The sequence below is a fragment of the Dermacentor variabilis genome, chromosome 3 (genome assembly GCF_050947875.1).
Source record: "Dermacentor variabilis isolate Ectoservices chromosome 3, ASM5094787v1, whole genome shotgun sequence".
Lineage (NCBI taxonomy): Eukaryota > Metazoa > Arthropoda > Arachnida > Ixodida > Ixodidae > Dermacentor > Dermacentor variabilis.
In genome coordinates, this window is record NC_134570.1 from 46,001,436 (window position 1) to 46,016,003 (window position 14,568).

General features: G+C 46.7%; 1 protein-coding gene across 2 annotated transcripts in view; it reads right to left on the minus strand.

The window, feature by feature from the left end:
* Positions 1-14,568, minus strand: part of LOC142575518 (uncharacterized) — a 72,676-nt gene that overhangs the window by 17,922 nt on the left and 40,186 nt on the right. For both annotated transcript variants that reach the window (XM_075684934.1, XM_075684933.1), the window contains exons 7-10: positions 7,155-7,260; positions 5,899-6,053; positions 1,907-1,990; positions 1,098-1,194 (exon numbers count right to left, since the gene is read on the minus strand). In XM_075684934.1, the coding sequence (XP_075541049.1) occupies positions 1,098-1,194; positions 1,907-1,990; positions 5,899-6,053; positions 7,155-7,260 (442 nt within the window). The remainder of the gene's footprint in view (positions 1-1,097; positions 1,195-1,906; positions 1,991-5,898; positions 6,054-7,154; positions 7,261-14,568) is intronic.

Below are 14,568 nucleotides of genomic sequence, written 5' to 3' on the forward strand. Positions count from 1 at the left end.
ACAAAAAAAAAAATAGCCACGGATAGCAAGAGCCATTATAAACTTTGTGTAGGCACGGTAAGACATCGCAGCCCTCATTTTGGAATAATTATATGGCTTACGCACTCGTTCCTGCTTTAGCCGTCGTGGAAATGTCCCCCAAGAATCTGAAATTATCTCTTCTCTTCACCGACCCCCTGTGCCTTGTTACCTTGCCGATGCGCGGAGCCCGCCTGCAGCTCTCTCTCTTTAGCGTTCTGACATTCGCCTCGGTAGGCTTTCTCGAACTCAGTCTTTCTTTATCGGCACCTTGTCCCACATCCTATCTAAGTACGCCTGCTGCGTCACTGATCTCTTGGCCAGCCCGCATTCAACCTACACTTCCCTCCGGCCTTTTTGCTATTGGTTCCCAATTTGTTCTTGCTTCTCCACCGCCTTGTTCTTTTTTGTTTTTTCGTCTACCGAGACTTTCCTTCACATCAATTTGACTATGTATTCTTCCTAGCCATGCTTAAGGCTCTACCGTGGTCAGAACTGAGTCCTTTACTAGCACCTTCTCAGACATTTCCCATTAGCAGGCAGCTTATACTTTCGTTCATAGGACCCGTATAGTTGTTTTCATACATCCTTTTTTTCGGCAACGAAAAAAAAGAAATGAGCAGCAGATGATCGCTCAGCCGGGCATGCCGTATGCTTCATGGGCCGCCAACAACGCACGCATGATTTATTTCCCTCTAGGGAGGGTTTATATATATATATATATATATATATATATATATATATATATATATATATATATATATATATATATATATATATATATATATATATATATATATATATGAGTGTGTGTGCGTGTGTTTCAAAGTAGACTTACTACTTACTAAAATATATATATCTAACACGCAAACACTACAAATTTTGTTTCGACGTTTCGTCCGGTGACCGCCTCCCTACCAATGTCCCTCGTCAGTGCTCCACTGAATCCTACATTAGCTTATAGACATTCATTTGTACCAATGGCTGAGTAGGATAGAAGGAGAGAGCGTTAGTAGGGAAGTATATATAGATCAAATAATACCTGAAAGGCGGGGAAGTAAGAAGTAAGAGGCAGTTACCTCAGCTTCGGGATAGTCCTTCATGGCAGAGAGAACGTCTTCCCTAGAGAGACTGAACAGTTCCGAGTAGCCTACAGATCGGACGTCAGCCGTTCGCCTGTTGCGTCCAGGTAGAGAGGAAGGAAAGAGTGTAGAGAGAGAGAGAGAGATGGAGGGAGAGAGAGAGAGAGAAAGAAGACGAAGAACGTTGACAGAGAATAGTGGTTACCTGACCCTGTCGGCTCAACACATCAATTGAGGTTTCCAGCAAAAAACACTGACATGGACAGATGGGAAGACACTTCTGTCTCCGTGTCAGTGCTTTCTGTTGGAACTCTTTATTGCAAAGTTGAAAGAGATCAAGAAACATCGCCGCACGTATGGCTGACATTATAATATCAAGGAGGTATGAGCTAGCTATCCATGGTCAGCAAGAGCTGGCTGACTTTTATATTATTATTTTACTTTTTTACTTGGGGAGGGGAGAGTAAGTATGCTTTCAGTTGATGTCAATTTATTTTCTCTGAACTAACCTTAAATTTCATTGAGCCCTGAGATGTGCCCGCCTTTATCGGGAAAGCTAAGTTTACCTTGTTCGAAAGGGAATATAACACCGGTTATTACAACTTTGACAAACGATAACGACTTTCGAATTTCGCTATCAACACACGAATTTGGCCCGGATTGTGCTTTCGTGCTCCTTACAGATGGAATTCAGGAATAGTATCTCCGAACAAGAAACATGGGCGATTTAGCCGTTGCCACTGTCTTTTTTTTTATTCGAAGAGCTACCAATGACAGAGATGATGCAATAACCAACGTCAACTTACCTATTAAATCCATCCAGATTTAAGATGCCGATTTCACCGAAGAAGTCACCGGCCTTCATTTGAGTGAGCACTTTTCCAGTTTCGCTGGAAGAAACAGGGGAAAAAAAAGAAAAGGAACCATCAGCCATGAACAGACGTCCACTTCCGAGCTGCAAGCTATTAGTAGCCTTGAATGCATCTAGACAGCAGAACTTCACTGGCAGGTCGATTGCCAGTCAGAAAATGCGATGCATCAAGGCTACATTCAGTTGTGCCGTTACAAAACATGTGCATACGAGCATGCCACCCGCTGCTACAGACACACAGGCTCTCACGCATAAAATACGGTCACGAACACGTGCACGCACGCGCACGCGCACGAGAATGCGCGTGCGCGCGCGAACTCGCATACATGCCAATGCACACGCACACCGCTATCATTATCATACCCCCTTCCTCACTCCCTTTGAGAAGAAGCTTTAGCTCGAGGCTAACTCCAATTTCGGAGCGCCGCTCTTAGGTGCCTGTTCCTGCGGCGAGTGTAGGCTTCAGCGTCCCACCTAGTAACCGAGCGAACGAGCACAGCGAAAGATAAGAACGAAAGCGGAGCGCAGCGGAAGACGCAAGACGACGATATCAAAGAGAGCGCGAGGAGGAAAGCGCAGGAGGAAAGTACAGCGGAACCATGAGGCGGAAAGCGGATGAGGAGGGTATGGCGCAAGGGTGAGAAGAAAAGCGTGGCGCCCCGCACGACGGGCATTGAGGCAACGATGGCTACAAGATGGCGCCAAAGTAGCGCGCGTCGTCTTTATGGAAACAAAGCGCTGCATGAGCGGAGGTCTGTCTGCGACGGCTGCTGTGAATCGTGCGCGCGTCACGGTTAGCGAGGCAGTCACGCCGCACTTCTCTCTGTTTGCAACGTGCCGCACGAGAGAGATTGTCTGCGCCAGGCAATATATTACGAAATGAAAACACGTATAATGCTGCGCTCGAATTTCGCATTGGGGAGTACCTTAATCGCCTGTAAATTAAAAAAAATATGTGTGCCATTCACACGAATATCGTTCCGGCAGCGGTAACCAAACGCTCAAAGCCAGGGAGCGAGCTGTGCGACCAGCCGTTACTCGGCCGCATAGCTCGACTAATCGACTATCACATAATGCTGATAGTAGTTTTGATTTTGACAGCGCTATCTCTGGATTGGATACTTTAGTTCACGACGCCACCACTACACCTATTTCAGTTCCACGGTGGAAGGTTCAACTTCCATTTTCTAGGTTCATTATGTGTTCTGTGGCTTGAAAAAGAGGCTTTTTTCCAAACCTGCTTGGACCTGGCTATAATACCAAAGTTGTTCGAACACAACATGACTGTCAGTGGTCATTCACCACTTCTGAGCCGAATTTTCAAGGGCAACACTGTTTCGAAGCCATAACAAGGAACCCCCTGACCTGCTCTAAGTAATTTTCTCTATTTCGATCAACGTTCTTTTTGTTAGCGCTTGCGACAATTGTTAAGCTTAAGTAGCATTCATAACAAGTTCAATACTAAGGATGCTTCTTTTTACCTAATAATAACTGCATTCTTGCTGGAGACAAGATATGTCAAATAGTACGATAATATCTTGAACAGTGTTTCGTTTCGGAAAAGCTACATTTTAGAGCACAACTCTTCGGCACCCGTTCTTTCGGCGAGCGTCGGCATCGGTCTCGGCGTAACCGAGCGAGCGAGCACTACACTGAAGGATGAAAGAGAGAACATAGAGCCGCAGATGAAAAAAGAGACGAACCGCTAACGGCGGCTCCAATGAATGCAGCCCCTTCAGTGATGTGGCGCGGGAAACTGGTTTTATGCGGACTCGCCCTACCGCTCGATGCGTACTCGTATCCGGTGTCAACCAGACCACTAGTGTCGTACTATCGTCTGCTCACGTCAGTTCTCTTTCACGCTTGTTCGGTTTGCTTGGTTTGGTCTCGTTCGCGCTTGTTTCAATTGTCATTGCTTGCGATTGTTTTGCAATCTAATTCTATGCGCGACGCGAATTGTAGAGTATATAATTTCTGGAAGCCAGGGGGTTAACCGAGGGGCCTGTTTTTATTAGTCATATTATAAGAAGCCAACAAATACTAACACCAAGGACAACATAGGGGAAGTTACTTGTACTCAATAAATGAAATAAAGAAACTATAAATTAGTAGAAATGAAAGTGGATGAAAAAACAACTTGCCGCAGGTGGGGAACGATCTCACAACCTTCGCATTTCGCGTGCGATGCTCTACCAATTGAGCTGCTGTGGCGCCGTTTCCCCATCCTCCTTCTTGGATATTTATGTTTCCTAGTAGAACCTCGGGAGTGTTAGCTAGCGCCACCACTTACAAGCCTTGGCGGCGGATGTGGAACATCCTTTCTGCCGCATGCGTCACGAGAACGTAATCTTTTTTGGTGAAAGCAACCGGCCAATAATCCTACACATGCTACCTGAAGGCATCAATGTTGCCGGATTCGAGACTCTCGTCTTAGTGGCATGTTTGAGCAGGTGATGTGAACGTTGTGGCATCGTTCCCCACCTGCGCAAGTTGTTTTTTTCTCCACTTTCACTTCCATTAATTTATCGTTCCTTTATTTCATTTATTAAGCACAAGTAATTTCTCCTATGTTGTCCGGTTCTTTGTCCCGCATCAGAGGCAACTGGCGACAGAGAGAACACGAGTCGTTCGATTAAGAACGTCTGCGCGGACTACTAAATGAAGTCCACCTGGGCCTGACTTTGCGCCAGTGACAGCATTATGCAGAGCCAAAGCCTGGGAATCACAAGGGCCGGAACTCTCTGCACATTTTACGTAGGTCTTAAGTGACAAGCCGGCTCATCATTCGCAAGAACCCTTTTCGTGCATCGGGCTGATGAAAGAGTGTTCAATGACTACTCGGCTGTTGGCAACTGTAGGAGTAGCATGCTATGACAGTATATAAGTAGCTTATTCTCCACTAAATTGGAAGCTGTTGCCATGCGACATCTGCAGCGACGTTTTTATTTTACTACGCTTTGAGAGGCGTTCTTTTTGACTAACCTGCAATTTCTTGGTAATGGGACACATTAGTGCTTACTCGGAAAAATTTGCTGCGTGGGGGGCCCGCGTGGCGAACACCCTGTCGTCGCAGCAACGACCGACCGACCGTATCGACCATTAATTAACACCGGGGCTCGTGTGTCACGTTCCGACCGCGTTATCGGTCAATAAATGCGAGTAAACGAACGAGTAGAAGGTGTCATTAGCACGAGGCTTGAAATCTGAACGACGACGGTAACAAAATCAGTGGGGTTTAAGACATAGAAGATTTGCTACTGTTTGCTTGATAGGATCTGTAAAAAAAAAAAAGATTCGTTAAACACGTTAGCCTGCGGCTCGCCCTCCGTTATCGAGGTGCTGCACGCGCGCGACAATTTCCTGCGAAGACGCGTCATTAGTTTCGGCATCCGGTGTCCGCCTTTCCAGGATGTGTGCGCGCGATTCGCGCTCTCAAATTGACACGCGCCAGCGCCGACTCTCTCTCTCTTTTCGTTTTCTTCCCTCGAACATCATTAACCTCGTGACGCACATTATTAGGGATCTGAATGCGGTGGCATCCATTAAAGCTTCTAATAGCTCGCCGTTTTCTTCTTTCCTTCTTTTTCGCTCATGCAGTTCTACTACTGTTGCTGCTCGTTGCTTTACGGTCACGACAGATACCCGCACGACGCTCTTCTTTAAGGCATCTGACCTAGCTCGTGGTAGATCGATGCGAGTTCACGACACACGTCAGCAGCACAATTACAATGGCGCCACCAAAGAATGTGGCTCGCAAGAGTGATGGTAGCAAGCGGACTCTCTCTCTCTCTCTCTCTCACACACACACACACACACGTCAACAGATAGACAGACTATTCAACCACACAGCGAATAAAGAAAACAATGATCGGAACGAAAAAAAATCATCGATAAGGAAACGAAGCAACATCCACACGTGATATCCACCTGATCACTTCGAGTATGCCATCGGCGATGATGAACATCTCTCGCGCGACCTCTCCCTTGCGGCAGATCAGATCCCCGGGGGTGAAGATGTAGGCACGCATCTTGAGCACTAGGTCGTGCAGGAACTCGGGCTGGCACTCTTGGAAGATCGTTACCTGCGATCACAGAAGAGAGGGGGAGCCAACGGGAAGATGTCGGCGGCGAGAGGTCAGGGACGGCCAACCACGGAAATTTGGTTGCCACGTCATGAGACGGAGAGAGCCAGTCGAACAGTGGCAAAGATACCAGATACTAAGGTACACCATAAAGAAAGCAATAGCGAGACTTTGGGCATTTACAATTACAGTGTTTTACAAGGAAGCTTAGATAGTTATCATCATCAGCGCCATCGTCATCGTTGTCGTCATCATTATTATCGTCAGTCATAGTCGCGTGCAGGAAGATCGTTACCTGCGATCACAGAGGAGAGGGGGAGCCAACGGGAAGATGTCGGTGGCGAGAGGTCAGGGACGGCCAACCACGGAAATTTGGTTGCCACGTCATGAGACGGAGAGAGCCAGTCGAACAGTGGCAAAGATACCAGATACTAAGGTACACCATAAAGAAAGCAATAGCGAGACTTTGGGCATGTACAATTACAGTGTTTTACAAGGAAGCTTAGATAGTTATCATCATCAGCGCCATCGTCATCGTTGTCGTCATCATTATTATCGTCAGTCATAGTCGCGTGCAGGAAGACGAGCGAGTGGGCCAACCCAAAACTTCCGCAATTAGCGCCATTATGGAGCAGTACTGCAGAGAAAGATACTTATGCGTCCCTAGCAGCGAACGCGATTACAAAGTACTTGCCCTCTCATCATATCTGATGTCGAGGTAGGAAAGCAAGCGGTATGGTTGGCCCAATCGTGCAAGAACACCGCTTGTCGAAAGGGAGAACGTTTCGTTGTTGCCAGGATAGCCGCCACGGGGTGTGACCATTGGCCAATTGAACGAAGATTAGCTTACTGAGGCGTATAGACAAAGCTTAGGGTGACCTCAAGATTTCTTTGTGCCAGATCCTTGCGTAGGGTTTTGGTAAATTTTACGTTTGCTCAGAGAATATGCAGCCTCGAATCCAGCAGAGCAGGCCATCATATTCACTGAGCCGCTGTAACCGCCTGGATGGGCGAAATGCAGGCACGTGTCTTGTTCTATCGTGCCGATGGCCCACAAGTTTCGCCTCTAGAAACGCATGTCCGAGCTCCGTGGGAGCATACCTTTTTTAGCGTCTTGAGATTGACGTGGAGTGCCAGCTCGGTCTTGAGCTTGTCCGGCAGGCAGCCAAGGGCCGAGTTGATATCACCTCCGCCCTGCATCCTTCCTCTGCAAGAGGCAAATGAGGTAGAATATGATATCATGAATAATGCGTATCAAGGGGAATCGAAGCTACTGAATGATTTCTAGCTTGAATCGCTCAGCAAATGCAAGTTTCGCTATCGTGCCGTCTTCTTGGCAAGAAAATTAAAAGTTGGTTTCGCATTGCAACACAGAGAAAGAAACGGCGGCTTGAATGTGTCCGAGGCCCAGCGAAGCAAACAGGGCAGATGGACGGCAAGCAAAGGGCAACATAGTAGCGATGTTTCTGTACGACATTATTGTTTAAATAAATCGCATAAAGCCACTTCTGCATGTAAGTGCCTTCGTACAATGATGTATTGTAACGAAATTATGCAAGTAAGCTATTACTAGGTGAATAATAACAATATATCATTTTACTGAGGCAATAAAAACAATAAAAGGCACCCATTGAATTATTTATTTGATGAATTACGACTCAAAGTGTTGTAAGTGCGTATTACCACTTCTAAAATCACAAGTTTGACTGTGACGAATGAAAGAAATAGAAATGTGCGAAGTCGCGTTGACAAAGAAGATCCTAATATACGAAATAGGCACTGCTGGTGCAAGAGGAAAGGCTAGACTCGAACATTGTCCAAGCTCAATTTCTGGTCATGGAGAAAAGTAGATAAAGAAGACCGAAAATAACACGCACAGATAAAGAACGGCTTTGCCTGCGCCGAAGCTGCCTCGCGTTTTTTGAATAACTATTAGAAGAAATCGAAGAGACGGCTTTCGGACGACGACGAAGCTGGTACGTAGTAGTATGAAGGGAGCTATGCGAAAGTATATGCTCAAGTCTCATAATGGCGCTCCAATAATACGGAAGAGAAAGAAACGCAGATTCCGCGCCGTTTCATTCAATATAGAACTCAACTGCAGAAAAAGCAACGCTGAGATCAGTTCCTCGGACGCGAATCATGCCTACACACCGTCGTAATTATCAGTACAGCTGTCCTCGCGCAAGTCTTTACATCTTCCGCTACTAGTGTACCCCCCCCCCCCCCCCCCCCTCTTCCTCCATAGACTTCAGAAGGCCTGATTGTTGCGCTGGTTGGTCTATCACGTTGACTGAAAAACTTGTCACAACGCACACACACAGACAACGGACGAGGACCAAGCATTTGGCTTAGTCTGCTCCCGATGTCCGAATAAAAATTTTCCAGTCTTCACAAACACCGTTTGCAAATAAAGTCGATCTCTCTCTCTCTCTCTCTCTCTCTCTCTCTCTTAAAAGCACTACATAGACTTTAAACTGAGCTATGTCACCTCCCTTTCGTGCTTGGAAGCGCCATCACGAAGGTTTGTTTGCTGGCTTGTTTGCCACAACGTTGGCTCAAGATAAAAGCTCACCGATGAGCTGATTACTCTGCAGTATACATAACTCGCACAGAAGGCACCGTACAAAAACGATAAGGCATCGTGCCCCACTGCACAGAACTTTGGCGGCGAGCACAATACTGACACGCTGATGATCGTTGTGAACAAAATTTGTTAACACGCGAAAACCGTGTCCGCAATGATGAAAATTAACACGTCACTTCGCTTCCACTTCGTTATTTGGGCGGGGTGGTTATTCACGGAGAAATTCACGGTCTCTCCACGAAATCCACTAAAGCGTCGGTTAGGTCATTTTGCGCAGCTGTCTTGCGCCTATAGATGTCATACAATGTAACGGGTGCGCTTGGCTTGTGAATAAATCACAAACACGAGCTGCTTGCAGCATTCGAGAGCCGGCGCCGAATTTTCCTTTCCGAAATCCCATATTCCTCCGTCGGGCACGATATATGCCGGTTTGGGAAAATAAGCGGGCACACGACACACCCAATACACGACGCTGTTCACATTGTTAAAATCCAAAAAGAAAAAGAAAAATACACGTTACCTAGTTAGTTATTCGGATTTAATGGCGCAAGATCAAGTCGGGCTAGGCTGGTTACACACATTAGCGCATGCTCTACGCAATGCCACAGCAGTGCAGCCACATTAGAAAGACGCTAAAATTGCTTCTAACAGACCTTAAAACTAACGGTGGCAGTTAAATAGCTTTAAAGAAGCACGTTTGGCAATCATCGCAAGCCATGAGCGAGACTATTCTATGTAAGCTTAGCCTCACGAAGCGTTCGGCTTACAGAAGTCGCGCTGAGCGTTCATTGCCACCCTGTTGTAACATGTGACAACGAAACCAACCACGACTGCGTCATGAAACTATCACCTTCCGATACTTGCTTGGCTTACTATAAGATGACTCCCTAAATTATTATAAACGAATTGATTACAATTAAAACTGCGCGCCACATATAAATGGGTTGTGACCAAGGTAGGTCGACGGGCGATCGCACGCAATGGCTCGACAACTAATCGACGGATTTAAAAGCCACGGGAGTGCAGAAGGAACCGGCGCGGGGCATCTGCTCGGAGAGAAGGGCAAGTCCTTTTCGCCCTCTCGTTTCCGGGCAGAAGACACTTCCGCGTTAAGCCTTGACAATCCATCCACGTCTGAGAGTAAGAGGTGTCAACGACCTCGGCGGCGGTAACGGACCACTCTGGCGGAATGGATTTCCTCGGGATTACGCTGGCAGCGAAGTTATCGCGTGACAAGGGCCAGAAGCGCTTCTCTCTTGTAGAGAGGAACGATTAGAACATGAAACCTTCACTTCTCGCAATTTTTCGTTCGCTTTATATTGAAATAAGCTGAACTAAGAGAGAGAGAGAGAGAGAGAGAGAGAGAGAGAGAGAGAGAGAGAGAGAGAGAGAAGCATTAATATATAAGTCAAAAAGTCGCAAAGGAAAGGAAAGAGAAAAATAACTGGGTCTAAAGAAATGGTTAGATAAAAAAAAATCAACGTTCATATGTGATATACTGTAGATCATCGAAGCGCGACACACGGCGTAGTGAAAGGAGAGAGGCGAGCGACATTGTTCCCGTAGGCATACACAGTGCGTTGAACTGCGAGGCTGACAGAGAAAGCCGGTTATATACCCTAGTGGCAGGTCGTTTCGGGAGGAGAGTAGTAAGAAGAGTTCAACGGGAAATACAAAGATAAAGTCAGCACGTGAACAGGCATAAGGCCGGCGGTAGTGGAAAGGGAGAAGGGAGGCGCTGAGGTTGGCCAGCACTTCAAGTCCGGACAGGCATCAGTGGAGCCGAGCCGGAGAATCGCGGGGCGTCACCATCGCCGCAAAGGGGTGGTGTTCGGCTCTCGGCGGCGAGTAAATGACAGTCCCTCTACTCGCCCGGCGAAGCGCAGCCGCCGTCCATTTTGGGGATTTGCGCTATCATCCACTATTAAAGCGGACACTGGCGTCAAAGACCTCTCCCGGCCAAGGCCCAGAGACGCGGCTCGGGCAGATTCTGGGCTCCTATACGCGTCTGGCTTTCCTTCTGGTCCATTCGAATGCATAGCGAGTAGCTCTTCTCTCTTTCCTGGACTTTTGACACAGACAGGAGGAAAAGGCGCGAGGCAAGGAATTGCGAGGATGCCTTGGGACTAAACAGAAAAAGAAAAAGAGAGAGGTCACTGGTCTTGCGATGTAGCGGCAAGAACTAAAGGGAGATGGGGGAAAGAATCGCGAGGATAACTTGGAAGGAAGAGAGTGTGTCAGAAATTGAGAAATGGCTTGCGAGATGCAGTGGCAAACAAGAAAGAAGATAAGGATGTTACCACGCAGGCTGAACTGCGTTCCTCCTGCATTCTAACGGAGAAACCGAGGATGAGGTCACAGCAAGTTACAGACAGGGCCAGCAGAACCCAAGGGCACAGATGTTACAATTGCTTTTAAACTTAGTAGCCCGCGGCGGTCGTCTGCGCCTACGAGTTATCGAAGATAGCGTGGGTAGCGTAGGGCTGTTTCAAGGGGCGAGCTGCGATTTAAGGGGTAGAGAAGCCCAGAAAGTAAGAACGTGGTCAATGTCCCTGAGGGTGGTCAGCTGTACACTTCGAGCTCGAACAGTTACTGCCACTCCGACCTTTCAATACCTGTTTCCTAAATTTCCTTCGCTTTAAAATATAAAATTGTCCCTCTCCTCGTGTTGTATTATGTTACAGTGCTACTTCGGTTCGGCGATGACATAGGGAAATTATGACGAACTCTAAGTTGTTTTACGACGTCAAAATACCGCAATAGTGTCCGAAGACTAACAAATGAATGCAGAAAAACTTGTAAAGCATGCTTCTCTGTGATAATATATCCCTAGTGGCAAAGCCATTTTTGTGTCTCAGCAAGTGGTCTTCGTATGAACAATTGGCCGGAAGCCAACCTAAGGCCGATTAAAGGGCAAAGGCAGGAGAGGAGGCGGGGGGGGGGGGACACTGGACACGTACTCTCCCTTCTCCTTCCCTTTCTCCCACGCCTTCCCGGTCAAGTGTGTGTCCTCCTCTCCCCCACCTGAAAGAAGATTCCTGGCTACACTACAGCGCTTACTCAAAGTATATCTATTTTATTACCGCTTTAGAAATGACACGTAGTGTTAGATGACAGCAACCGCTGAAGAAGACGAAGAGTAGATATTACATCTTTCACTAGTCCCAGACGTAGAAACTATTGTAGCACCGATCAAACATAGCATATCGTATCTACAAAGTTCTCTGCCAGAGATTTCATTTGTGTGAACGGGCGTAGGACAGCTTAAAGCACTTAAGCATCATACACGACATGCACGCATGCATACCCATTACATTACTACCCCAGGGCTTTCTTGCTACTTAATCCGCTGCAAACTGTCAAAGGGCGATGAGGAACAAATACAAGAATAAGAAATTCAAAGACAGCAAGCGATACTGTAGTTGCTAAGGAACAAGCAATATGAATGCTACCATATCTTCGTGCTGCTCTTTTCCCATCAATATTTTTAATACTCAACCCTAGAAAATTTAGCTTCGAAAGTTACCCGCTGACAGCATCGCCGAATGGTGCAAAATACCGGGTGGATGTTTGTATAAACGTACGCTTATTTGAATGGCCTCATTGCGCAAGAATGCACTTAGTAAGGATGTAAAATAAGCTGCGCATTAGAAATCGAAGACATTTTACACGTTCGCAAAGTATATATGTAGGTGGAGGTGATATTGTTAGGCTTACACGGCAAGACTATGTCTGGCGGTAACCAGAATTCTCTGTTAAAACACAGCGCTAAACAAGAACATAAATTGCGGAGTTATTAGTGTGGTGAAGAGGAAGACGAAGAAGGCGCTCTTGTGTCGGCTGTGCGCGCGGTCAGCGTTCGTCTACTGCAAGTGCAACTAGACTGTGCCTAGTGCCTTATAATAAATCATCTTATTACATTAGTTGCAATGGTTGAAGCAGCTTGTCGAAAATTCAACTTGTAGAGCGCAGAAGCGCACGACACAATAAGGGGACAACCAATCACAGCTAACAACGTTTCTTTATTCTTTCTTCATACACGACATTTCGGAGGCTTCGTTAAAGATAATTGTCATACACCTAGTGCTAAACACGTGTGCGCACTGTGTCTGTACCCCGTTTTCAACAAAGCGACCTATTTTAAGTTGCGCAGCGTCTTCGGGTTATATAACAAAATCGCAGAGGCCTGCCGATGGAAATTTTTCGGCGCCTCAACTCTCTCATTACGATGAAGCAAAAAAAAAAAAAGGTCAAGAATACGGACATATTATGCACATGCTACCATGTGCTGCTGAAACTATTTGAAAAAATCACACGACTAAGAAAATAGATGCGTAAGATCTCAGGAAACGAAAGTGCACAGGCCGGGGGAAAAAATAAAAGAAAATAAGGAAAGGAAGTTGTGGAATACAAGATCGTTATGACGTTCTTCAGGTTCGTATACCGCATTTTCAGCAAATAAGAATGATCAGAAAAAGAGAGAAACGTGAGCATTGAAACATCAACAAAAAGAACAAAAAAAAAAAGCAGCACAACCCAAGGACCAAAATCGACCAGCTTGTTCCTCGCACCCTAGGGGGCACGCTACGCCACCACCGCCGGCGTAATTCTGGCGCCACCGAAGGTTCAGACGGGTCTACGCGTTCGCTGTGGGGCGCAGCAAGTGTGTAGCGCCCGGAGACTCTATGCCGGAGCAATCACGACAAACGGCTAAGAAACACACAACGGGATGCCCGGACAGTGAACGCATTTCTGTTGAGGTGGAGGGGATTCGTCCCACACGGGCGACGAACAATAGGCCCCGGGCGTCTGCGAAGACAAATGAAAGGCCGGTCCACCGCGGACGGTCCCGCGAGGCATCATTCCGCCAGGCATCGTCAGGTCGTCGAGGGCGTCGGGCCTAGCAAGATCCGAGGAAGGCCGTGCATTCTGAGCGCGAGACCCAGCCGGTCCGAGCTTTGACAGCGGCGAGCCCAAGGCCCAAATAAATTACCGGTCACGTGTCCTATCAATCTACTGAGCCAGAGTAAAACAAAATTATGCTTATTTAAGTTGTTTAGATGTGCGGGAAGCTGCGCTCCTTAGGTCCAGGTTGCGGGTTCAATCCCGGCTGCTACGGCTGCGTTTCGATGCGAGCGAAATGAAAAAAAAAAAAAAAAACGTTCCTGTACTTGAACTAGGGCACCCGTTAAAGAAGGCTAGGTGACCAGACTTGACCAAGAGCCCCTCAATACGGCGTGTCTCATAACTAGATAGTGGTTCTGGAATGTAAAATTCCAGAATTTAGTTTGTGCGCAAAGTCTCCTTTTTTATTTGCAGATCTTTCTTAAAGATGACGCCTATTATCTGAAGACTAACGCCTATAATTCTTCTTGTATAACTTAGCGGAAGGGCGACTTACAAAATTGGGATTTTATGCAAGAAAAACTTGTCCGATAATTTGCGGGCTTCTGCACTCTTGTAACACGCGCAACCAGATTTAGCGGGATACGTCAGTGTGCAAGACCGCGAGCCGTTCTGGGCCTATTTTTTGTAAAGAGCGAAAACATTATTAGCGCTGCGTCTCCTCTTTCTTGGTTCCCCCGTCTGTGACTTTACGTTTCCTAAAAAAATTACCAGGGGGAACTGTGGCGCTAGTGTCAATGAAAGGCAAGAGTGACGAATCAGCAAGCATGGGCATGATCGCAAAACATAGATTTGCCCGAGCTTTTTCTTCCTCCAAACGGCATTGTGACTCTGCAAATTTATCATATTTAACGAAAGATTACGTTATCAATGCAATAATTCGCAATGATCACGCGTGTCTGCACGTGCGAATTGCCTCGTTGTGTTTAGAAAAACACGAGTGCTTGGAAATTGTAAGAAAAAGCGTAATAAACAACCCCACTAGAACGTCTGAAGCAGTATAAGCACAAAGATTAGACAAAT